Genomic DNA, 26953 nt, shown 5'->3' on the forward strand with positions numbered 1-26953 from the left:
CCCGTCTCTACTAAAAAAATATATAAAAAATTAGCCAGGCATGGTGGCATGCACCTATAATCTCAGCTACTCAGGAGGCCGAGGCAGGAGAATCGATTGGACCCGGGAGGCGGAGGTTGCAGTGAGCCGAGATTGTGCCACTGCACCTCAGCCTGGGCGACAGAGCGAGACTGTGTCTCAAAAACAATAATAATAATTATTAAATAAATAAATAAATAATCATATCATCTTCAAATAAGGATAACTTGACTTCTTCCTTTCCAATTTGGATATCCTTTATTTCTTTCTCTTGTCTGATTGCTCTAGCTAGGACTTCCAGTACTACGTTGAATAACAGTAGTGAAAGTGGGGATCTTTGTCATGTTCCAGATCTAAGAGGAAAGGTTTTCAGTTTATTTTTTGAATAAACTTTTTTGTTTTCGAAAAATTTCAGGTTTACAGAAAAGTTACAAAGATAGTATATCCCATATATTCTTCACCTAGTTTCACCTAACATTAACATCTTATATAACTTTGGTACATTTGTCAAAACTATGAGATTAACATTGGTATATTTACTATTAACTAAACTCCAGATTTCATGTGATTTCACCAGTTTTGCCACTAAAGTCCTTTATCTTTCCAGGATCCAACTGAGGGTAGCACCCTGTACATGAATCATGCCTCCTAAGCCTCTTCTGGTCTATGACAGTTTCTCAGTCTTTCCTTGTTTTCCACGACTGAAAATTTTCAGGTATTTTGTAATATGAACAGGTATTTTGTAATATGTCCCTAAAGCTGAGTTACTGTGATGTTTTCTTTATGCTTAGACTGAGGTTATGTGTTTGGGGGAAGAATACCACAGAGGTGACATGCCCTTCTCATATATCATATCAGGAGGTACGTGATACCAGCTGGTGATGCTCATTTTGATTACTTGATTAGGGTAGTGCTTGCCTGGTTTTTCCACTGTAAAATCCATTCCCTTTCCCATACTCTGTTTTTTTGTAAGAGAGCCCCTAAATCTAACCCACATTGGAGGAGAGGTGGTGTGGGGTGATTAAGCTCCATTTCCCAAAGGAGTGTGTGTGTGTGTGCGCGCGTGTGTATGTGTTTATTATTTAGAATTCTTTAGGAAAAATTGGTACTTTCCCACACTTTATTTATTCAATCATTTGCTTATAATGGTATGAATTCACGTGTATTTATGTATTTTTTAAACCAAGTGTTATTTTATTTTATTTATTTATTTGAGACAGGGTCTCACTCTGTCGCCCAGGCTGGAGTGCAGTGCATGATCACAGCTCATTGCAGACTCGACCTCCTGGGCTTACGGAATCGATCCTCCCACCTCACTTCCCAAGTAGCTGGGACTACTGTCATCTACCACCATGCCCAGCTTGTGTATTTATTTTGTTGCTCAAATTGTTCCCACTTTAGGCACTAGCAGCTCTTTCACAATGGCTCCTGTATCCCTTTGACATATTCTCATCCATGTGGAGGTTTTGAGCAATTCTTTACTTTCTGTGACTACAAGATGCTCCAGGGATCCTCTTCTTGCTTTTTCCTTATCTTTTTCACAGCACCCCAGTCACTAGCTTAAAAATGACCCACTTCTGTCTCCCAGGATGGGAGCATTTTGCATCACCTAGATACAGTACCTGTCCTCTCAACCCTAGGATTTGACCCACCTGTCCAATTGGGTCCAACCCTAAGTTTCCACTGGATCTTAGGCATTTTTGCTGTATTTGTAGAGCCCATCCCTGAAACCAAATGGAGGCCCCTCTGTCTCCTACCTGGTCCCAACATCCTCTTTCAATGTTATAGCCTATCTAATATTCAAGAGCTGGCTCCAGGCTGTGTAACATTCTGAACAATCTGAATGTTAGACCAGATGAATGTTGGCCAGGTATGGTGATTTGCACATATGATCCCAGCACTTTGGGTGGCTAAAGCAGTAAGATCACTGGAGGCCAGGAATCAAGACCAGCCTGAGCAACGTAGCAAGGCCCTATCTCTACAAAAAAAAAAAAAAAATTTGAGCCGGATGTGGTGGTGCACATTTGCAGTCTAGCTACTCGGGAGGCTGAGGCAGGAAGACTGCTTGAGCCAAGGAGTTCGAGGCTGCAGTGAGCTATGACCGCACCACTGCACTGCAGTCTGGACAACATAGTGAGACTCTTTCCTTCAAAAAAAAAAAAAAAAAGGAGAGACAGACAGTCTAAATTATGAAAAGAATAGCTAGCTGATTTTGGAGGCGAGTTCATGAGTTCCGTTATATATATAAAAAATATCAGGCTTAGAGTACGTGCAATATCCAAATATCTTTTGCCCCACCCCCTCTTGTTTTTTTTTTCTTTTTTAGAGCCAGGGTCTTGTTATGTTGCCCAGCCTGGCCTTGAACTCCTGGACTCAAGTGATCTTCCCATCTCAGCCTCTCAAGTAGCTAGGATGGCACACCTGGCCCCCTTTTGCTTTTGATCCAGCAAATACATACGCTGGGAAATTGTTTTCTTCATCTTCCACAATCTAATCCAGTCTTCAGGCCCAGGCCCTTTAGTACTTTCTACATAATTACTGCCTTGTATTAATAATGGATTACTCTCTTGCTGTTTTTGCCCTCAGATGTTTACTTTCTCCAAATAACCGCAAAAGTTGTCACCCTATCATTTGTCTCTGAATAGTTCTAAAAAAATCTTTGAACTTGTTTAGCTCTGCCAAGAGCACAAATCCCATTGACAATGATTCTCTGCTATCAGATCCATATCCCACTGTGAGTCTTCAAACCTTCTTGGGTTTTCTTTGGCTGTTCCTTTACCCCACCCCAGCCTCCTTTCTTCCAAAACTTTCCTTGACTCTTGGCCTACTCTGTAATTTCAACAGCTCTCTGTACTTACCCTGCTGTTTAATCCACTTCAACTCTGTCTTGTATTCCAATTGCTATGTGCTTGTGAGTTTCTAAGGGGTAGGGATCAGATCTTAGTCATCTTTGTCTCTGCCACAATGCCAGAGTGTGTCTAGCTTCTAATGTCCCCCAAGGCTGAACAGTCCTCCACCTTGTCCATAATACCTGAATATTGTGTCCAACTATGTAAGAATTGAATTCACTTGATGTCTTCATGCCATCCATGTACTTGGCAACTAAAAGAACTCAGGGCTTCTAGAGTTCTTCTGCATCCAGCCTTGAAGAAATCTAACCCTGTGCCCTAGCCCCTCCAAATGTGGGAGGGGAGCTACTGTACAGGTTGGTATTATCAACAGGATCAAGGGGTGCTCTGACTTTTGGGGTCCCAGAATGCTAGGTATCGTCTCAGACTTGACACTGTTCATGACACCATGCTCAGAGATGAACTGACCCCATGAAAGAATGTGGTAGGGAGTTGTGGGTAAAGAGAAGCAGAGGGCCTTTGCAGGAGCCTTTCCTAATTTTAGCTATCTTGAATTTGGGAGAGGTGTTTGTGGAGGATGAAAGGGGTGGTACTCAGAAAGCACCGTGAGAGTAGTGGCTGGGGAAAGGGGGATTACTGATGATCCAAGGCATCAGTGTGAAGATGTGGAACAGGAAAACAGAGCTCAGATAGAGGCTGCAGGCCCGCAGATGCACAGAGGGGCCCATGGCCACCTTAAAAAGGTTGATTACCCTATCCCCATAAAACCAAAATCTGGCTCCTTTGCAGTCACCCTCCTGCCTAAAAGTTCCGGGGACCTTTCCAGCAAGTTTCATCCCCAGAGGAATGTTCCTGAGTGTCTATTACCTGGATATTTCTCAGGCACAAGGAGGAATCAGCTCTCTACTGTCAGGGCCATATATCACAGGCCCTAACGAGCTGCCATGAATCTAGGATGAACAAGGGTCCTTTAATTTGTCAAAATATGGGGCAGCTGATGTCTAAAATGTACAGCCTGGGGTTTCTAGTGTTTGTTGGGTCCCACCACCAAGGGCTTTCAGCACCCCCAGAGTTCCTTATGTTCCTCTTACAAACACAGGCAGGGGATGTGACCCTCATTTCATGGTCTAATGTGTGGATGTAGCATTCATTCTAGATCTTGTCATGTCTGATGAAGACTGCCCTTTTTCTGGATTTCCTATGTTAAGTACACAACTTCTTCCCTCTTCCCCTGGAATTATCTAAAAGTTCCCACCTCTCATTGTGTGTCTGTGTGGGATTGGAGTGTGTGTGCACGTATGTACACCTGGCTGCATGTTGGTAATGAAAATATAGGGATGTTAGTATAAGGCTTGTATTAGGGACCAATGAAATTGAGTTGGGGGCAGAATTAAAGAAACAAATCTGCTGTTAAGACCAACCCATGCCACCCATCCTGTCCCACCTCTAATCTACTATTTGATTTACTGACTTTGAAAGGTTAACTTTCCAAAATAAGACATTTCATTTTATTTCTCAAATCGGAATAAGTCGCTGAGAGTAGAAACCACTAGGTCAAGAGCAAGAACTCTCCCCCAAAATGGAGAGAATCTTTCTCCCTACCCTGGGCTGCTGGTGCCCCTGGAAACGGGACTTCTTCCTCCCACATATGCTACTAGCACAAGTCCCCTTGGGCCGGCTGGGCTGAAGTGGGCAGGGTTGGGCCCCTTTCACCCACCCAGAAACACGGGTTCACTGACCGTCAGGCTCTAGGATCTCCAGGGGGTCCGCGGTGCGCTTCTGACCTGGCCCAGCAAGAGCACTCCTGACAGCCTCACAGACAGAAGGAGTTGCAGCCAGGTGTGCCTGAGCCTCAGTAATCGAGCACCGGAATAGGAGGCTCAGCAAGGCGATGGGGATCACCTGTGGGGAAGAGGCAGTGGACACTGAAGCCTGAGGGAATTAGGTCATTTGAGAAAGAACCCCGGGGGAAGGTCGGGCACAGTGGCTCACACCTGTAATCCCAGCACTTTGGGAGGCCGAGGCGGGCAGATCACTTAAGTTCAGGAGTTTGAGACAAGCCTGGCCAATATGGCGATACCCCATCTCTACTAAAAATACAAAAATTAGCCAGGCATTGGTGGCTGGCACCTGTAATCCCAGTTATTTGGGAGGATGAAGCAAGAGAATCTCTTGAACCCGGGAGCGCAGAGGTTGCAGTGAGCCAAGATCGCGCCACTGCACTCCAGCAGCCCAGGTGACAGAGCAAGACTCCCTCTCAAAAAAAAAACAGAACCCTGCAGGAGTTAAAGCATTTGATATAGGAATCAGGAGCCACCAGGTTAGATGGAAATTGGATGTTATGAAGACTAGAAGGTGGTAACAAGGTGGATTAAGAGCAGAGAGAAACCTTCATTTTGACCAGGAAAACTCCTATTCGTCCTTCAAAACCCAGTCCAAATACCCTTTCTGCCTCTTTTTCCTGACTCCCTTCCTAGGCAGAATAGAAGACCCCTTTTCTGTGCCCCTGTAGTACCTTTTTCACACCTCCATGACCACTTATCACAGTCATGTCTCCCCCACGAATGTGGAGGTCCTTGTGAGGAGAATGTCACTGAGCTTTGTAAACCCAGTGCCAAACAAACTTCTTGGCACATTGAAAGTACTCAAGAAGTATTTGTTGAATGACCAGCAGTGGGCAGGATACCTGTTCCTTCTCATGTGCAACCTGGACATGGCAGGAGATGGGAGCAGCCCGAATATCATCTGACAGTGGCTGGGGAAAGTGGATTGCTCGGAGGAGGCTCTCGATGCATCGAGCCTTGGACTGTCCAGAGAACCGCTAAGGAAAAAGTGGTAAGATCAGTGTCAGGCTAAAGGCCAGAGGAACTAAGAATGGAGTCACGGGAGAAGAAGCTATGAGAGTGGGAGGCTGGGATCCCAAAGCCTGGCTGTAGAGGCTGTAGATGATTTGTCCATGTTGGCAATCCTAAACTCATAATTCCCAGGTGTAAAGAAAAACTAGGTTAGCCGGGCGTGGTGGCTCAAGCCTGTAATCCCAGCACTTTGGGAGGCCGAGACGGGCGGATCATGAGGTCAGGAGATCAAGACCATCCTGGTTAATACGGTGAAACCCCGTCTCTACTAAAAAATACAAAAAAAAAACTAGCTGGGCGAGGTGGCGGGCGCCTGTAGTCCCAGCTACTCGGGAGGCTGAGGCAGGAGAATGGCGTAAACCCGGGAGGCGGAGCTTGCAGTGAGCTGAGATCCAGCCACTGCACTCCAGCCCGGGCGACAGAGCAAGACTCCGTCTCAAAAAAAAAAAAAAGAAAAGAAAAACTAGGTTAAGGGGGTTGGTGGTGGGCTTGATTGGCTGGGTTAAACTGGAGAATTAATGGCAAATTGGTCAAATTTGCATGCATGTCACACCAATCCTGTAGGTTGGTAATCTGGACTCCCTCTCTCTAGTTTCCTCTATAACCACATCCATCTTGCACACTAATGTAAGACTGTTCATCTGCAAACACTGCTTCCATTTTGTCACTACCCTCCTCTCTGTCTAGCTCAGCATTGTCCGGTAGAAATATAATGCAAGGCTGGGCATGGTGGCTCACACCTGTAATCCCAGCACTTTGGGAGGTCAAAACAGGAGGATCACTGGAGCCCAGGAGTTCAAGACCAGCCTAGGGAACATAGCAAGACCCCATCTCTACAAAAAATAAAATAAATTAGCTGGGTGTGGTGGCACCTGCCTATCGTCCCAGGTACTCAGGAGGCTGAGGTGGGAGGATTGCCTGAGCTCAGGAGTTTGAGCTGTAGGGAGCCATGATGGTGCCACTGCACTGCACTCCAGCTTTGGTAACAGTGTGAGACCCTGTCTCTAAAAAAATAAAAATAAAGAAAAAAAAATAATGCAAACCACACGTGTGTTTTTAGTAGATGTATTAAAAAAAAGAAATAGGTGAAATTGGCCGGGCACGGCGGCTCACGCCTGTAATTCCAGCACTTTGAGAGGCCAAGGCAGGCAGATCACAAGGTCAGGAGTTGGAGACCAGCCTGGCCAATATGGTGAAACCTCATCTCTACTAAAAATACAAAAAAAAAATTAGCTGGGCGTGGTGGTGCATGCCTGTAATCCCAGCTACTCAGGAGGCTGAGGCAGGAGAATCATTTGAACCCAGGAGGCAGAGGTTGCAGTGAGCCAAGATCATGCCACTGCACTCCAGCCTGGGTGACAGAGCGAGAATACATCTCAAAAAAAAAAAAAAAATTGATTTCACCTATTTCTCCTGACCTTGTGATCTGCCCACCTTGTCCTCCCAAAGTGCTGGGATTATAGGCATGAGCCACCACGCCTGGCCTGAAATCAATTTTAATAATATATTTCATTTAACCCAGTATATAACCCAATGTAAACAACATTAAACATTATTAGTGAGATATTTTGCAATATTTTTCTATATTCATATTTTGTATTTTGAAATCAAGTGTGTATTTTACAACTAGAGCACACCTCAATTTGGTTTTTTGTGACTCTTTTTGATTTTTTTTTTTTTTTTTTTTGAGAGAGAGTCTCACTCTGTCACCTAGGCTGGAGTGGAGTGGCACTGTCTTGGCTCACTGAAACCTCCACCTCCCAGATTCAAGCAATTCTCCTGCCTCAGCCTCCCTAATAGAGGACTATAGGCCTGTGCCAACATGCCCGGAATTTTTTTGTTTTGTTTTGTTTTGTTTTGTTTTTAGTAGAGACAGGATTTCACCATGTTGGCCAGGCTGGTCTCGAACTCCTGACCTCAAGTGATCTGTCCGCTTTGGCTTCCCAGAATGCTGGGATTACAGCATGAGCCACCATGCCCAGCCAGCCCACCTCAATTTGGGTGCTAGATTTGCAATGCTAAAAAGCGAAATGTAGTCCTACCAAAACATTAAAGTTACATTTAATTTAAAAATTATACAGCTTTGGTTTTTACATAAAATTAAAAATTCAGTTCCTTAGTCACACTAGCCACATTTCAAGTGCTCAGTAGCCACATGTGACTAGTGGCCAGTGTTTTGGACAGCACAGGTCTAGCTGCATCTGGCAAGTCCAAATTCCTGCCTGACTTTAACCTTCCACATCCTCCCCTTCCTACTTCTTCACAATCCCTCACTGTGCTCTAAAGTGACTCGCCACTCTGGTCAGACCTGTGTCCCTCACATATCATGCCCAGTCCCCCTTCTGGGACTTGGTGAATGACCTAACAGGAATGCCCTTCTGTCCATATGTCCAAGCCATAACCACCAGGCCTAGCTCAAATACCACCTCTTCCATGAGGCCTTCTTTTTGCTATAATGCATACTGACCCCCACCTTCTTTGTACCTCCACTGGACTTCAGTAAGAACCATAGTTTATTTTGGGGACCTGGTGGGTGCTCACTAAATGTTCATCGATTGATTCCTTTCACATAGGGTTGCCAGATTTTGTGAACAAAAATACAGGACATCCAAATATATAATGAAAAAAATTTAAAAATCTCAAATATTACATAGAGCATACTTAATGAAAAAATTATTCCATATTTATCTGAAATTCAAATTTAACTGGGTGTCCTGTATTTTTATTTGCTGAATCTGGCGACCCCATTTTCATGACCACCTGTTGTGCCGTCTGCTCAGCATCCACTCCTCCTTCTGGTATCAGCACCTTGGTTTTCCTCTGAGGATCTATCGCTCCCCCATGCTCAGGTAATGAGGTTGGATTGAGGCTCACCTCCCAGCCCTTTTTCCACCACCATCCTGAAGGGAGAGCTCATGAACCAGACTGGGCAGAGCACCCCTTGCCCTGGAAAACAGTGATTGCTTCAGGGACATGCATGTGTCCCAAGCAAGAGCCTCCGACCAGGCATTTGCAAGAACCACAGGACAGGCAAGTTCTTTGCCCACTAGTATTGCCAACTAAGTTGTCAGGCTGGCACTACTGGTGGCCAGTTTGCCACCTAATGGAGAAAACTTGCCTAAGAATGAGAACAACGACTGGGCGCAGTGACTTACGCCTGTAATCCCAGCACTTAGGGAGGCTGAGGCGGGTGGATCACCTGAGGTCAGGAGTTCCAGACCAGCCTGGCCAACATGGCGAAACCCTGTCTCTGCTAAAAAATACAAAATTAGCTGGGCATGGTGGTGGGTGCCTGTAATCCCAGATACTCAGGAGACTGAGGCAGGAGAATCACTGGAACCTCAGAGGCGGAGGCTGCGCTGAGCTGAAATAGCGCTGCTGTACTCCAGCCTGGGCGATAGCGCAAGACCTCATCTCAAAAAAAAAAAAAAAAAAAAAAGAATGAGAGCCACACAGAGGAAAGCAGAGTTAAGGGTGGAAAGTTCTGGAACACATTAGATTTAGCTGCCCTAAGATTGTTCAGTTATATCAGTTGTCATTTTCTTTGTTTAGCTTAAACCAGTATAAACTTGTTTTCCATCACATTTGTAACTGAAACAGTCTTGCCTAATAATTACAATTTCACAAACACACCCAAGTGTGCTCACATACTCCTTAAGGAGAAGATGCACCTAATTGGAGGAGCAGAAGCACATAGAAAAGGCAGCCTGTACTCTTACACATTTCCATACCTCTGCAAAATGCCCTCCTCTGACAGCCTAAGCATTGAGGCCAGGCCCCACCCAGCCCTGCCCCATCATATCCCTACCTGCAGCATGGCCAGTGCCCGCCAGAAGAGCTTGGAGTTGCTAATTCGAAGGTCCAACATGTGGTTTTGTAGGATCTTCCCAAGAAGCACATGAGCACCTGTACTCACTGTATTCAGCACCCATTTGGTGCTTAGCTCACGCTGGAACTTCTGAAAAGGGCAGACACACGGGGGTGTCAAAAATTAGAGGACAGAAGAGCAGCAGAGTGAACAGGGTCCTGTTATCAGACGGGAAACCAACTGTCAAGAACCAGGGACCAAAATGCAGACATGATTTGTTTGAGCAGCCCAGGGTTTAAATGTCAGGGCAGTAGATGTAAACCAGAACTGTCTCAGGCAAACCTGGTAGCTTCACCCATTTGTGTTTTTGACCCCTAGGTAGACAGACATGTTCTCTGAGTCCTTCCACATTAGGATTTTGATCCTGCTGAATCGTTCCTTTTTCTCCCCGGGTATCTGACAGCAGGAGTGGGATTCATTCCACTAAACCACAGGCTTCTTGAGAGGGCAGAGATGGTGACTTACTCTGCTCCAGGGCCCCAGTTTTTTAGACCATGACTGACATGTTTGCTGATCAATACATTTGTTAAGGCCAGGCACAGTGGCTCACTCCTGTAATCCCACCACTTTGGGAGGGCAAGTTGGGCAGATCACCTGAAGTCAGGAGTTCTTGACAAACCTAGCCAACACGATGAAACACTGTCTCTACTAAAAATACAAACATTAGCCGGGAGTGCTGGCATACACCTGTAATCCCAGCTACGCAGGGGGCTGAGGCACAAGAATCACTTGAATCCGGGAGGTGGAGGTTGCAGTGAGCCTAGATTGTGCCACTGCACTCCAGCCTGGGCAACAGAGTGAGACTATGTCTTAGGGGAAAAAAAATGTTTGTTGAAAAATGAATTCTATTTAATTTTCGTAACAACCCTACACAATAAGTTTATCTATCCTCATTTTTACATATAGGGCAACTAGAGGTCAGAAGTAAATTAACTTGGAGCAGCTCATATGATAACGAGACGCAGAATGAGGACCTAAATCCAGGTCTTCTGATTCAATGATGAGGGCATTTCCTACTTTGCCGCAAATATTTCCTGGATGAATGAGAGAACCTATGTGAAGGCATGTCAAAAACTAAAAAGTTGTACAAACGTGGTATCGCGAGTATAAAACTGCCACTTGTTTTTGGCCCTTATATTTTGTCCACTTTGGGGCACTTATAACACCTATTGGCACATTAGCAGGGAAACTGGGGCCCAGTAAAGGTGTTGAGGGAATTAATTAATTGGTGATATGGTTAGGCAGCTTTGTGTCCTCACCCAAATCTCATCTTGAATTGTAATCCCCACAGTCCCCATGTGCCAAGGGAGAGACCAGGGGGAGGTAATTGAATCATAGTGGCGGGGGCGTTCCCCCATGCTATTCTTGGGATAGTGAGTGAGTTCTCATGAGATCTGATGGTTTTATAAGGGGCTCTTCCCCCTTCACTTGGCACTTCTTTCTGCCACCTTGGGAAGAAGATACCTTGCTTTCCCTTTACCTTCCACCATGATTGTAAGTTTCCTGAGGCCTCCCCAGCCATACTGAACTGTGGATCAATTAAACCTCTTTCCTTTATAAATCACCTAGTCTCAGGCAGTTCTTTAGAGCAGTATGAAAATGTACTGGCCAAGGTAGGCGGATCATGAGGTCAGGAGACTGAGACCATCCTGGCTAACATGGTGAAATCCCATCTCTACTAAAAATACAAAAATTAGCCAGGTATGGTAGCAAGCACCTGTAAGTCAGAGCTACTCAGGAGGCTGAGGCAGGAGAATTGCTTCAACCCAGGAGGCAGAGGTTGCAGTGAGCTGAGATCGCACCACTGCACTCCAGCCTGATGACAGAATGAGACTCTATATCATCAAAAAAAAAAAAGTACTAATATACGTGGTCCTAGCCAGGCTGAGGAAACAGGCTACTGCTACTTTTACTTCTTTATTCTGGAATTCTAGAAATAGCTGTTCACACAAAACCCTGGAAGAGGGTATATTGAAAACATTTTAACAAATGAATGACCAGGACACTAAGTATAAGAACAGATATCTGACCAATTTCAGCATGAAACTGGCCAGTAAGTATGCAGTACTGATGCTATAGGGTGTATGTCAGACTGCACTTTGGGAGAAAGGTCAGTTAGATTTGGGTTATAACACTAACCATTTATACCACTAACATGAACACCATTAACACAAAAATATTTTAAATTTTATATAATTTGGAGTAAGACACGTTCATTTTAAAGTACACATGGAAAAATCGGCCTGGTTATAGCCAGGAAAATCCTTAAAAAGAAGAATAGGCTGGGTGCAGTGGCTTATGCCTATAATCCCAGCACTTTGGGAGGCTGAGGTGAGCAGATCACTTGAGGTCAGCCTGGCCAACAGGGTGAAACCTGATCTCTACTAAAAACACAAAAGAAAATTTGCCTGGCGTGCTGGCACCTGCCTGTAATCCCAGCTACTTGGGAGACTGAGGCAAGATAATCACTTGAACCTGGAGAGTGGAGGTTGCAGTGAGCCGAGATCATGCCATTGAACTCCAATTTGGGCAACAGAATGAGACTCCGTCTCCAAAAAAAAAAAAAAAAAGAAGAAGAATGAAGAACAAACCCTACTGGCACTAAACATACCATAACGCCTCTATAATTAAAACATATGGTACCAGCACATCAATAGACAAACCAGTGGAACAGAATAGAAAGTCCTTAAATAGACCAATGCACATAGAAACTGAGTATGTGACACAGGTAGCATCCTAAATCATTCAGGGAAAGATGAACTTAAAAAAATTATATTGGAGCCAGGCATGGTGGCTCACCCCTGTAATCCCAGCTCTTTGGGTGGTCGGGGCAGGAGGATTGCTTGAGGCCAGGGATTTGAGACCAGCCTGTACAACACAGCAAAATCCTGTCTCTACAAAAAAAAAAAAAATTTAATTAGCCAGGCATGGTGGTGTGTGCCTGTAGTCCCAGCTACTTGGGAGGCTGAGGTGACATGATTGCTTCAGCCCAGGAGTTTGAGGTTGCTGTGAAATCTGATCACATCACTGCACTCCAGCCTGGGTGGCAGAGTGAGATTCTGTCTCAAAAAAATAAAAAATATATACATATATATGGACAATTCGATAATCACTTAGAAAAATATATAATTGGATTCATGCCTTACCCCATACACAAGAATAAACTCCCAATAAATTAAAGATCTAAGTGTTTAAAAAAGAAAAAAGAAACCATCTTTACTAGCAGAAAACATGGATGAAATTCCTTTACAATTTAGGTGTTAGAAAAAGCTTTCTGGACCACGCCTACAATCCCAGTGCTTTGGGAGGCAGAGGTGGGTGGATCACTTGAGGTCAGGAGTTCAAGACCAGCCTGGCCAACATGGTGAAACCCCTGGCCAACATGGTGAAACAAAATTAGCACAACACTGAAATGCCCTTTTGTTGCTTTGCTAATTAGCAAAGATTTTTTATAAGGATGCTATCCAGTATTTATAAAGGTGTAAGGGAACAAGCAACTTCACACTTTATTTATAAACCTCTTTGGAGGGCAATTTGACTATATGTACCAAAAAGCTTCAAAATTTTACATCCCCTTTGACCCAATGATTTCGCTTTTGAGGTTTATCCTGGTGAAATAGTCAAATTCCCAAAAAATGTGTGTATAAGGATGTTCAGTGCAGCACTTTAATAAAAACCCTAATATTGAAGCTGTCTCTGTGTCTAATAGTTGGAGTTAGAGTAAACAATTTATGGTACGTCCATACAGCGGATACAATATTCCATTGACATTAAAAATGATAGCAGTGATCTATTAGATGAGAACATGTCCTGGCATGATAAAAACATAATAATAATAACAAGTTTTGACAATGATAGTGATCTGTTAGTACAGAAAGATGTTCATGATTTTAAATGAAAAAAAGCAACTTTAAAACAGCATATCAAGTATGGTCTTACTTTTGTACAAATATATTTATATATGCATATAATAGAAATTTAGAAGGACATTCTCCAAAATCTGTCAGAGTCTCTTTTTTTTTTTTTTTTTTTTTGAAGACGGTGGATTTGGAGTGATTTTTCCTTTTTGCATTTCTGTAATTTGTAATGTTTTTACTACAAAAAAATGTATTGCTATTAAAATGAACATTTTTCTTTAAAAATACAGTGTTTTGGATAGGCGTGGTGGCTCACGCCTGTAATCCCAGCACTTTGGGAGGCCAAGGCGGGTGGATCACTTGAGTCTAGGAGTTGGCAACCAGCCTGGGCAACATGGAGAAACCTCGTCTCTACAAAAAATACAAAAATTAGCCAGTCATGGTGGTGAGTGCCTGTGGTCCTACTTACTTCAGAAGCTGAGGTGGGAGGATCAGTTGAGCAGGGGAGGCGGAGGTTGCAGTGAGCTGAGATGGCACCACTGCACTCTAGCCTGGGCCAAAGAGTGAAACCTTGTCAAAAAAAGAAAAGAAAAGAAAAGAGGGAGGGAAGGAGGGAAGGAAGGAATGAAGGAAAGAAGGAAGGAAGGAAGGAAGGAAGGAAGGAAGGAAGGAAGGAAGGAAGGAAGGAAGGAAGGAGAGAGAGAAAGAGAGAGAGAAAGAAAAGAAAACGAAACGAAATGAAATGAAACTGGAAGGAGGTGGATTCCCTGTTCAGGGGCAGAGAAACTTCCTCTTCTTGTTATAAAAGCTCTAAGTCCAGGTAGGTCAGTGTTTCAGCTGTGTCTGGTCAAACCAGGAAACTTCCTGACAGACGTGGTTTGAATAACGAATAAGAGACCACACCTCTCCAGAGCAACCCTTCAGGGCCCTGATTCTGCCCGTGGAGGGTGGGCCGGTGGTGTATGAGAAAACGGAGAACCACAGATGCAAAATTGCTTGCTTTCTTGGGCCACACAGCAGAGCTAGACTGGCATCCAGAGTTCCCAAAGCCCACACAAAGCTCTAAATTGCAAAGAGTACACACACTGACTATTATTTCTGTAATTATTATCAGTACTTGTGCTGGATTATAATTCACTGGCAAGCAGGGACTATATGCATGTAAAGTTATCTGCAATGAATTCAGCATAGTAAATTTGCAAAAAATAAAAAATAAAAGGTGCTGTAAAAGCTTTTGAATAATGGTGATGACTTTGGTATCAAGAATTAACATGTCCCAGCCAGGCACAATGGCTCATACCTGTAATCCCAGCACTTTGGGAGGTCGAGGCAGGCAGATCACTTGAGGTCAGGAGTTTGAGACCAGCCTGGCCAACATGAGGAAACCCTATCCCTACTAAAAATACAAAAGTTAGCTGGGCATGGTGGCACGCACCTGTAGTGCCAGCTACTTGAGGCACGAGAATCACTTGAACCCAAGAGGCGGAAGTTGCAGTGAGCAGAGATCGCGCCACTGCACTCCAACCTGGGCGACAGAGTGAGACTCTGTCTCAAATTAAAAAGAATTAACCTGTCCCAAAGGACAAATGAACATCTGTCAGGTGACTGGTGGCCTATCCCGCACTTTTTGCATATTCCTAGAGACAGCTGAGCCCAGCAAATCATTGCCTTGGGAATTCTGACTAGTGGCCTGGTAACCCATGACCTTGCCCAGCTGGCTTTGTGAAGGTCAGAGAGGTCTCCAAGCTTTCTACCCTCCAGCCTCGGGTTTTTTGATTTCTGGAATCCCTCTCCCTCTGAGCCCCTTACTGCAGATAGGACCTTCTCATTCCCCATACCTGGACGAAGTTTCCTTCATATTCAAAGAAAAGCAGTGGCCATGTGATGCTGATGACGGAGGGAAAGAGCTTCTTCAGAGGGATCTGGAGAGAGAGAAAGAGGAGCAGGAGAGCCATCTCCAGGAAGGCCTGGCCACAACTGCCACCTGGGTCCCCTCGTCACAGCTGGACTCTCACCGGCAAGTTCTGCCCCACGGTGCTGTGTGCCAGGGCCTGGATGTGGCTGGTTTTCTCTTTCACCTGCTCCACTATAGTCTGCACCTCCGTGAGGTTGTCTAGGAGAAGGGGAGGACATTAGAGTCGAAAGGCTGGCTATGCAGCTGTTCCTCCTGCTCCCCTGGCTGGGTCAGGATGTTCACCCATTCCCTCCCTCTAAGCAGGTACCCTAAGACTGAGAAAAATGACAGCTCCTCTGAGTCATTCTACTTCCCCACTCCCCAGCCCTCACCGCTCCCATCTTCCCTCTCACCATCCAGGGTGAAAATGAAGACCACAGTGTCAATTTCCGTGAGGGAGGGCAGGATGGAAGTCAAGAAGTCCTCCTGGGAGAAGGTGAACTGGGGACCCTGGGGCAGAAGAAGATGGGAGGGTCCCTCCCATGCAAACACCCTAAAACACAGACTTGAGGACTAAAGCGGGCCGTGGAGGAGATCTAACACTTTTGTCTACAGGTGAGAGAGCTGAGGTTCAAAAAGGTACAGTGTTTTGTCCAAGACGATGTAACAAGTCAGTGGACTAGTGCCAGGTTCTAGAGCCTTCCACACTGCCCATGCTGCGCCAGAGCCTCATGACTTCCGACCCATATTCTCTTCTCTGCACCACCTATTCCAATGAACTTCTCAACTAGCTTCACCTTCCCCTTTTCTTCCACCCTCAGCACACCAGTGTTCTCCCCAACTTCCCCAAGTCCTGTTCTTCTCCGACCTGGTTGGTGAGCTCAGCCTTCTGATTAAACATGTCACTGTGATCACCAATGAGAAAGCCACGGACATCTCGGAAATCTGGGAAGTTTAAGGACAAGGAGAGATGAGTGATTGGCTATATAGAAAAGGAAGGTTCTAGGCTTCAGGGTAAGAAAATGGGACTGGGAGGAAAAGTAGCAAGTGGGGCATCGAGTGAGGAGTAGCCCATGTGGGAGGCAATAGTTAAGCACAGGGGTGGGAGCTGAGAAGGAATCAAGGACTGAGTTGGGGTTCAAAGGAAGAAGAATTTGACTGAAGTGCCTATTTAGACAGGGAAGGAGGGACACTGAGGAACACCCATGGGTTGGGAGTAGGACACAGGCAGCCCAATTGGTTGGGATCAGGAGGAAGCAGGAAGAACGTCTGGACTGGGGTCCCACCAGCGCCAAAGGTGTGGATGCACTCTACTCCATCCATGATGGCGATGATGCCCAGGGTCTGCCAGCCAACCAGGTACACATGGCCTTTCTTCTCCAGACTGAGAATGGGTCAGAGGTCAGGACATGAGAGATCACAGTGAAAAGAGGCCAGAGATGTCCACAGAAGAGCACAGGAGTCAACAAACCATGCAATCCCATCGCCCATACCATGCTAACAAGTCTCATAGAGTCTCCCTGCTCTCGGTAGTCTCCATCCAGGCCACATCCCCACCTCTAAACACATATCCACACACCTGGTGCTGACGCTTTTCATCAGGGTGGCAATCTTGGGGCTTTGGCTGTAGGTCACCTGATGAGCTCGCTCGAATGTCCGCAAGATTTCCAGGAGGCATCTGGGAGAAAAGCCACCAGCTCCCAAGAAGGGCCCAATGCCCCCTCAGTAAGCTTAGGTACCTCCCTGAGCGGGGAGGTGAAGGCACAGCTCCCTTAGAACTAAGTTCTGCTGGTCCCTGGAGAGGTGCAGAGAGTAGGCCCAGACTGCGTTCGGGAGGGGCAGCAAGGGCTTCAATGGGCAGAAAACAAAAGAGCAGAAAGAGGGAGGAGTGCATCAGGAAAGCACCTGGAGGAGCAGCATCTGAGAGCCACTGGGAAGGGGAGTGAGCAGCCTGGGAGTGAGGCTAGAGACCCTGGAGAGGGAGGCAAGCCCCGAGTAGGATAGCTCTACCTGCATGACCTGGACCACCCCCAAATCAAAGGACCCTAGGGAGCCAGGCCAACTTTGGAGGCCCCAGGCTGGCTCAGGGATTAGGTCTGGACCTGAGGAATCCAGGATCCACTGGAAACAATTCGGACTCTGCGACCATGTGGTGGGAACAACAGCATGTTCCAGCCAGCTCCCTTCCCAGGGGAGGCGTGGTGGGCTGCAGTCTTATTGCCACCAGACCAGTCCTGGGATCTAGACCTGCCAATCCCCATCCACACCATCTCATGCTTGCCTGACTCTGAGCTCTCTCTTGTCCAGATCCTCCCTACCTTTGAGATGCTGCAATGCCCTGGTCCACAGTCTTATGGGCTGCTAATAACAGGGTTTCCAGCAGGATCTTGGTGGCACTTCCACCTTTCATCCGGGAGGAGCCGCTGAGACCCTCGGGCTGAGGAGGTGAAGACACCCAGGAGGAATTGGGAGAGGATGAAGACCCCAGAGACCACTTGTTAGTAACCCCCGGGCATGCATGTGATAGCACTGGTGGCCCCCAGTGTGCTTGTGAGGAAGGGTGCTGGGGTGGGCTTGACCAAGAGGAAGATTAGAAAGAGGGGAAGGGCCTCCTCTGGTCACTCCTAGGTATATTCAGGACTTTCTGGAGAGGAAGTCACAGTGATTGGGTCTCTTGTCAGCTGGGTCAAGGGTTTTTCATAGAGTGCTTTTCTTTTCTTTCTTTCTTTCCTTTTTTTTTTGAGATGGAGTCTCGCTCTGTCACCCTGTCACCCAGGCTGGAGTGCAGTGGCAGGATCTCAGCTCACTGCAAGCTCTGCCTCCTGGGTTCACACCATTCTCCTGCCTCAGCCTCCTCAATAGCTGGGACTACAGGCGCCTGCCACCACGCCCGGCTAATTTTTTGTATTTTTAGTAGAGACGGGGTTTCACCATGGTAGCCAGGATGGTCTCCATCTCCTGACCTCGTGATTCGCAATCCTCGGCCTCCCAAAGTGCTTTTATTTATTTATTTATTTATTTATTTATTTATTTACTTATTTATTTATTTTTGAGATGGAGTCTCGCTCTGCCACCCAGGCTGGAGTGCAGTGGTGCAATCTTGGATCACTGCAACCTCTACCTCCCAAATTCAAGTGATTCACCTGCCTCAGCCTCCCAAGTAGCTGGGATTACAGGCACCTGCCACCATGCCTGGCTAATTTTTGTATTTTGTTTTTTTTTTTTTTTGAGACGGAGTCTCACTCTGTTGCCCAGGCTGGAGTGCAGTGGCATGATCTCGGCTCACTGCAAGCTCCGCCTCCCGCGTTCACGCCATTCTCCTGCCTCAGCCTGCCGAGTAGCTGGGACTATAGGCACCCGCCACCACGTCCAGCTAATTTTTTGCATTTTTAATAGAGACGGGGTTTCACCATGTTTGCCAGGATGGTCTTGATCTCCTGACCTCGTGATCCACCTGCCTCGGCCTCCCAAAGTGCTGGGATTACAGGCGTGAGCCACTGTGCCCGGCCTAATTTCTGTATTTTTAGCAGAGACGTGGTTTCACCATGTTAGCCAAGCCGGTCTTGAACTCCTGACCTCAAGTGATCTGCCCACCTTGGCCTCCCAAAGTGCTGAGATTACAAGCATGAGCCACCACACCCAGACCAGAGAGCACTTTTCTTTCCAAGAAATTTCTCCCCCACCTCCCCAACCTCCACCATTTTCTGTGGTAGTTTATCAATCCAAATACCACATGCTTTTCAGAGACCAATGAAGCAGTGATTGCAGCAGTCCAGATGTGGAACACAGCACACCAGACAGACAAAGAGGTTACAGCAAACAGAATGATAACAGTAGTGGCTGAGGCTGGGTGCAGTGGCTCACGCCTATAATCCCAGGACTTTGGGAGGCTGAGGCGGGCACATCACCTGAGGTCAGGAGTTTGAGACCAGCCTGGCCAACAGGCTGTCTATTAAAAATACAAAAATTAGCCAGACATGGTGGCAGGTGCCTACAATCCCAGCTACTCCACAGGCTGAGGCAGGAGAATTGCTTGAACTAGGGAAGCAGAGGTTGCAGTGAGCCAAGATTGCGCCATTGCACTCCAGCCTGGGTGACAAGAGCAAGACTTCATTTCAAAAAAAAAAAACAGTAGTGACTGAGAAAAGAAGATTGAAAGTCAACATTTGCATAGAGGAGGAAAGAAAGATGAGGATTTGGGAGGTGAAAGCTGTGGAATTCTTATGTCATGGGGAATTCTACCTTCCTATCTTACAAAAGGAAGATGAAGGAGAATGTCACGGATGGTGTGCCCATCACTGATAGAAGGAGGCACCGGCTGGAATTTGGCTAAGGCCCTCATAAGGCCCAAGTAAGGAGAAATGGTGCTAGTGAAAGGTATCCGCAATCCAGATGAGAAAAAAGGAACAGGAGAAAACAGCTTTCAAGCTAAGAAGGGCCACCAAATTGTAGAGAGGATTTACAAAGGCAGAAGAATAAAACAAAACTGCACCCCATTTTTTAAAGCCCATATTTAAAATGTAAATATGTGAGAGAGACAGACTGAGACATAACAATGGCTATTCAACGCTGTCTATACATAGATGGCAAAGAGCTTCTTTAAACAGAAACTGTCCCAGACCACTGAAGTGTTTAAGGCTTACCAATTTGAGAGACAGGGTTGGAATGAAGATGAAATATCTTAAGGTGAAAACGTAAATGGGAAAATAGGATTTGGTTTATAACATTTTAGCTGACTCACAATGCCTCAGGAATTTAAACAAGATGTAACAGAACCTAAACTCAGAGGCCCCAAGGAAGTGGCAAGCAGTTCCCAGGTGTTGGGGGGGGGTGGAGAACATAGAAAAAGAAGAGGCCCTACCCCGATGGCAGGATTGAGCACAAAAGCTTTCTGTTTCTCCTGCATTTTCTGCATCCGCTCTGCTACTTGTCGGAATGTTGAACTCCAGTCTTCAATGGGGTCATTTCTGAGATCCAGAGAGACATAACGTGGGGAGATTGTCTATGAGGATCTCAAAGAAGGGTCTCAGCTGGGAGTCATGATCAAAGACTGCATCGGGATTGAGGTCAGAGGTCAACAACTTCATACAGACATATGCTTTGGAGCTTTTAGAGGCACTGTGTCCCTGAACCCCGAGGACAGGGGTTCATAAAACATTCAGCATCTCAAGCCCAGAGCAAAGTCAACACTCAAGTTTAAAGTCCCAGCCTGAGATCAAAACCGTCTTGTGTCCTGCTCCTTGCATAAGCTCCAATGCCATGGCTACACTCATCTCGCCCTCTGCAGGTCCTTTAGGGAATGTCTGTCATTCAAATGTCAAAATTGCCACCTCATGTTCCATCTTAGGGTCCATCAGAAGCCCTTCCCATTCATGGGAATACATTCTGGAAATCCCTCCAAAGAGCGAACTCTCAGTACCAGAGGGAGGGATAACAGTGAAGGAACCAAGCTGCCAGGTAGCACCTCACAGTTGTCGAACATTCCTTGAGTAAATTAATTGGGAACAAATCAGTGTGTTCATGAGACAAGAGAGCTACAGACTTGTTATCTGCTTAGTTACAAATCATGGAATCTCAAAGAATGACGATCTTCTTTAGTTGATTTTTAATGGCTTTGCTAGGGGATAATTTGTGAATCGCCCATTGTGGCAGGACCTCAAAGAGACAGTTACTTCTGTACATGGCACCCCTAATTTCGCCTTATCATCCCATCATGCAAAGGTTCCCTCCCTTCTTGAACTATTTTTGTATTTTTTTCTTCTGTATTACTTCTAGGGCAGACAAGTTTCACATATTTCATGCCCGTTGTATAAAATGTCTCCTGTCATTTTTCCTCAAACTATTTCTGAAACTTCTAGAGTCCTAAGAAAGAGGAGACTAAAGCAGAGAGGGTTCATATTGTACGGTTTAACGTCGAGTTTCCTAAACACAACTGGGCATCCAAATCATCTGGGGAGTTTTATTTTTTGATAACTACCCATTTCTGGGTACCACATCCACCCTAAGATTCAGATTCAGTAGTTCGGGAGTGGAGCCCAAAAATCTGTATTTTAAAAAAGCTTCCCAGATGACTCTGAAAATCAGCCAAGTTTGGGAGCCACTGATTTAAGGAACAACTGGAAGATCTCCACGCCTACGTTGTTTGAAATTCTTCATTTCACTTAGTCATAGGGCCTGAAATTAGCATCCACTGCAGCAGATACATTTTTGGTGAAGGAGAGCCCTCCATGAAAAGGATCAGGGTTAGGAGTATTTCAGATTCATCTACACCTTTGCATAAATTATACTACAGCCTAGAATCTAGGAGGTGAAAAAGCACCTTGGAAAAACCCATTTGTCCCCCTTCCCAAGACCACCGCTAAATACAAAAAGCTGCTCTAAAATAATCAACAAGCCTTTGCCGCATCCCTCTGGTGTCAGGAAACCCTCAGCTTTGTCAGGTGGCCCACTCCAATGGTTTATTTAGCAGAGTTCCCCAAACCTGGCTGTGCATCAGAATCTCCAGGGTTGCTTTCAAAAAATAGATATTCCAGGGCCTTACTCCAAACCTACAAAATCAGACCTCTTACACAAGGAACTAAGAATCTTCTTTATTTTTTTGTAACATTCCCCAGGCAGCTCATGCACAGAACCACATCTGAGCACTACTGGTTTAATATGTTGACTTATTCTGAGATCAGAGTGACCACTGACATAGAGAATAAGAGGGAGGTGATTTGGTAATGAGGGGCTCTCAGGAAAGGGAAAAGGGTGAGAGATCTGAGGAGCCTCAGGGGAGGAAAGGGGTGCCTGGAATGATGAGAGAGAATGGGCACTAAATAAAGGAACTGGACAAAGAGGAGTAGCAGGCCTTCTGGCACCCACTGCTACTACTTTGAAAAGGTGCTTGGGGCTCATCCCTCTATGAAAGCAAAGATATTTGTGGTATGCATCTTCCTGACCCCATTTTATCCTCCATTTTATCCCTTGTTTTTCTTGCCTCTTCAATCTCTGTTTCCAATGTATGCTATCTTGTATTTTATGCATCCTTTATAAGCTGCCTTTAATGCTTTGCGAAACAAGGAGAGAATAATTCAACCAACCAACAAACAAAAAAACCTTATAAGCTTAGGGGCACCCCATATTTACTTTCATATTCTGAGATTTGGCGAACAAGACTATCTGTTCTCTCCCTTGTGGTTGTACTATAGACTTTGACATGTTCCCTTCCAGCCTGCCCCAGGACTGCCCAGTCATTCCAGAAGGCTCACCTGGCCATGCTCACTGGATTGAAGCCAACCAAGACTGGCAAGAAGACAGCTGTGTTGTTCATGCAGTAGTCCATCTGGCCTGCCACAAAGGGAGCCTGATGGTGAAGAGAGAGAAGGGCATGATGAGGGGGTCATTACTCTGACTGGTGCCCGAGGCTCAAGTGCATCAGAATCCTTCAGAATGCTTGTTCAAAATGCAGATTCCTAGGTATAGTTACAATCTACTGGATCCACATTTGAAGGGGGAGCACATTTTTCACAAGTACCTCAAGGGCACTACATTTTTAACAAGTTCCCCAAGGAAATCTTCTGCATGGTAAAGTTGGAATACTATTGAACTAAATCATAAGCTCTTTGAAGTCAATATCCTCTTCTCTTTGTGTGCTTCCTTCCATATATAACACTGGTGGGATCTGGTTTCTGCTCAGTGAATTCTTAGAGCCAGAGAGCTGCAGAATTGAGAGGAAACTTGGAGTTATCTGGTTCAGTGCTTCTCAAACTACCTGGAAATCTTGTTAAAATGCTCAGTAGGTCTGGAGTAGGGCCTGAGATTTTGTGTTTCTAACAAGTCCCAGGTGACACTGATGTTGCTGGTGCAGGCACCATATTTTAAGTAGCAAGGGATTAGTCCAGGGGCCATATTTTTCTGTAAAAGGCCAGATAGTAAATACTTTAGGGTTTGTGGGCCCTATGGTCTCTGTTCAACTGCTCAACCCTATGGCTATAGCATGAAAGAGGCCCTGGGCCATATGTAAACAAAAATGGCTGTGTTCCAATAAAACTTTATTTTAGGGGCTGGACATGGTGACTCACACCTGTAATCCTAGCACTTTGGGAAGCCAAGGTGGGCAGATCACTTGAGGTCAGGAGTTCAAGACTAGCCTGGCCAACATGGTGAAACCCTGTCTCTACTAAAAATACAAAATTAGTGGGGCATCATGTCATGTGCCACTTACTGGGGAGACTGAGGTAGGAGAATTGCTTGAACCTGGGAGGAGGAGGCTGCAGTGAGCCGAGATTATGCCACCGCACTCCAGCCTGGGAGACAGAGGGAGACTCCGCCTCAAAAAACAACAACAACAAAAACAAAACAAAACAAAACAAAACTAATCTTTATTTTAGGGCCCAGTGGGTGGCTCATGCCTGTAATCCCAGCACTTTGAGAGGCCGAGTGAGGCGAGTGGATCACCTGGTGTCAGGAGTTCGAGACCAGCCTGGCCAACATGGTGAAATCCTGTCTCTGCTACAAATGCAAAAATTAGGCAGACATGGTGGTGGGCACTTGTAATCCCAGCTTTTCGGGAGGCTGAGCCAGGAGAATTGCTTGAACCCAGGAGGCGGAAGTTACAGTGAGCCGAAATCATGCCATTGCACTCCAGCCTGGGTGACAGAGAGAGACTCCATCTCAAAAACAAACAAACAAACAAACAAATAAACTTTAAAAACAGGCAGCTGGCTGCATTGGCCAGCCAGTATAATTTGCTCAGCCCTGGACTAGTCCACCTATCTTGGTTGCTGATTGATTGATACACAGTTATTCTGAAATAGAATCCCTTCCCCATCTTCCCACATTCACATGACTCGATCCAAGTTAGTGAAACTAAAACCAAAATTCCTTGAGCAAACTTCCTGCTTTCTAGCACCCATCTCATTGATCTATCTTCCATGCTATTCCATTCCCACTCACTTCCTCTCTCTAAAATTGATCTGCTCAACCCATCTTTCTACTCACAGAGAGTCCCACAGAAATGCCGATAACAATCACCCTCTTCTTCCCAGCAGCCACCTAGGAGACGAGGATGGACAAGGCAGTGTAACTGGGAGGATTCCAGGGCACAAACCTACTGTGTGAGGATATCAGGGCCAGGAACAGGGGAGGGAGGAAATAGGCTTTGGCTGAATGCTGGGGCTTTTATGTCCCCATGAGAAGATAGAGGTCTCTGGTCAATATCAGTGAAAAGCACAGACCTTCTTCAGTTCCTCAATCCCGTGTAAGGCACTATCTTCTGTCCCCTCCCTAGAGGCCACCACAGACCTAAGAAGATAGACTTAAGGTCAGTGGCACTGGTTTGGAAGCAGAAGCCTATGGTTTATTAGGGCAGGCTACATTAAGAGATGGGAATAAAGGGAAAACTATCATTGAATGAGCACCCACAGTTTGTTGGGCACCATGATAGACACTCTGCAGAGTTGAAAAACCCAAATACCTACAACAGCCAGTCAGGCAACATGAGTATGTGAAGTGGGCCAAGTGTGAGGGAATAAGGAATGGTGGGGACTAAGGCAAGCTGGACACAATCTCTGTCTAAAGGCATTCAAACTCAGTTTCTAAGAAATACTATTTAGGTCAAACAAAATATTCACAGGCTAACTTGACTTACCTGTCACCCCCTGCAATGAGGTAGGTGTAAAGAGATTTCTGTCCCAGACCTTTCATCAGCTGATTAAAGGACACCTGTAAGGGGGAGAGGATGTAAAGAGGTAATGACAGAGAAGAAACAATTATCTTGAATTTTCAACTCCTAGAGGGCACAGACTACGTAATGATTCTCTTAGACCAGTGCTTAACCCAGTCCTAGATGGAATCTGGCACTTAAAGCTGCTACTTGGAGATGATTACTTGGTGGTGCGTGGGATGTAGAGACATTGACAACATACTAGCAGGACTCAGATGGGCCCAGAAGAAATGGGACTTCATGGTGCCATCTAGCTTTTGGAAGAGAGAGAGAGCCAGGCTTGGAGTCCAAGTCTAGTGAGGGGCCACCTGGGAGCTTAGTTATGATGATCTTTATGCTTCTGAGGGTCACCTCCAGAAGTGGAGGGGGAAGAAAACTGGGGACCAGGGTGCTCACCGACATGAGGAATGCCATCCGGCCAGAGGTACCCCCTCCACTCAGCACAACCAGCCCCCCATCTGGCTCCTAAAGAAGGAAAGAGGCATATATCACCAGGGCCTGGCTCAGGTTGGAGGAAGAATATTCTTTTTTTTGTCAGTAATGCAAGAGGAATTGGAAAGACTCCTTATCCCTCCTCTCATCACAAAACTGAACAAATACATGCAGTGTAATGTAGCAAAAAGAACAGTGGATTAGAGAAACCAGTTTCACTCCCACGTCTTGCTCCACTAGTTGTTCAAATCCTTACTTATTCCAGAAAGAACCGAAAGCAGCTTTGTCATCTAAATAAAAGTAAATAACAAAAGCAGCATTATCCAGCAATTATTAGCTGAGTGTATTTGAGCAAGCTACAGTGATCATCCTTTCTAAATCTTTGTTTTTCCATCTGACAAAAACAAACAGAAGTCATATCAACTTCACAGGCTTTTGTGAGGGTAATAGGTGTGAAAGTAGACTGTCAATTATAAAGTATTAAGCAGATGAGTAATTATTATTTATTCATAAGATGAAAATAAGCATCCAAAAGGGAGGATTTCCAAAAGGGAGAAAGGAGAATGAGATCTATCAAAGTGAGAAATAGAGACAATAAAAAAAGAAAGACGGAAATAGGAAAGTTTAGGCAGGGAACAGAAGGAAGGGTTAGTACCTTCAGCACTTCCTGAACTTTCCCAGCCACCTGAGCCATGGTGGTCAGAATGGATTCGCTGTAGAGTCTCTGTAGGGAACAGGCAGGAATGAGAAGCCAAGAAAAGGAGGAAGATGGATGGCGGAGGGGGACTCAGGGTTTCTGATATTAGGAGCCATGGTCAGGGAGAGCAGAGGTGGGGTTGGAGTTGGCATGTTTATGTGCAGGGTCCAGGTTTTGGGTCTTGGTTACCTGGTATGTGGGCAGGGCTTGCCCCTCCTCCTGGAAGATCTCAGCATCACATTGTCCCAGCAGTCGAACAATTTCCTCAGCATCTGCTTTGTCTAGGTCCTGGGTCAGTGGGTTCGACTTCTCTGTGATTGGCACAGCTGCCTCATACCCAGATAACTAGAAGGAAGAGGGGACAAGGATGGAGCAGGAAGCCAAAGCTTCATTCACACCTGCTAAGCTGGAGGTGGGAGTGGCAGGAGGCACAGAGTTGGGACTCACACACACGCACACACACACCACACTAGAAACTCAGCTTGCACTTGGTACTCTGGGCATATTAGGGAAAGAACATCAGGAAAGAAGAAGAGGTGAGCAGAAACCAGGGTGGAGGGAAGACTGGATGAAAAATAATTCTAGGAATCAGCACAGAAAGCCAACATGAAGAAGGGGTCTCACCTCCCACTTGCCAGGCTCCGGGGTCTCAATGACATGTTGAAACCGTTTTGTGCCTGGCATGGTCCCGTGCTGTGGACACCCTGTTCCACCTGCCTCTTCAGCCACACAAACCCCTCTGGTCACAATGACTCTGCTTCTAGTTGGCAGGGCCTT

The 26953-nt window shown here is 45.8% G+C and overlaps 1 protein-coding gene across 4 annotated transcripts; it reads right to left on the reverse strand.

Annotated features, from left to right (window-relative positions):
- Window positions 1-4350: 4350 nt before the first annotated feature.
- Window positions 4351-26926, reverse strand: GCKR (glucokinase regulator). 4 transcript variants are annotated; one of them, XM_005576264.5, is made up of 19 exons: window positions 26801-26926; window positions 26366-26521; window positions 26135-26203; window positions 25444-25512; window positions 24973-25046; window positions 24560-24626; window positions 24324-24377; window positions 22592-22686; window positions 20203-20308; window positions 17660-17778; window positions 16921-17019; window positions 16628-16725; window positions 16210-16286; window positions 15755-15851; window positions 15463-15560; window positions 15286-15369; window positions 9531-9680; window positions 5554-5688; window positions 4351-4769 (listed from the first exon to the last, which is right to left on the reverse strand). In XM_005576264.5, the coding sequence occupies exons 1-19, from the start codon at window positions 26858-26860 to the stop codon at window positions 4599-4601; spliced, it is 1878 nt and encodes a 625-aa protein (XP_005576321.3). In that variant the 5' UTR covers window positions 26861-26926; the 3' UTR covers window positions 4351-4598. The 4 variants fall into 4 exon arrangements, with proteins under 4 accessions (XP_005576321.3, XP_045225517.2, XP_065383333.1 ...); XM_045369582.3 differs by lacking the exon at window positions 26135-26203; XM_065527261.2 differs by lacking the exon at window positions 5554-5688.
- Between the last annotated feature and the right edge of the window lie 27 nt (window positions 26927-26953).

The sequence above is a fragment of the Macaca fascicularis genome, chromosome 13 (assembly GCF_037993035.2).
Source record: "Macaca fascicularis isolate 582-1 chromosome 13, T2T-MFA8v1.1".
Classification (NCBI taxonomy): Eukaryota; Metazoa; Chordata; class Mammalia; order Primates; family Cercopithecidae; genus Macaca; species Macaca fascicularis.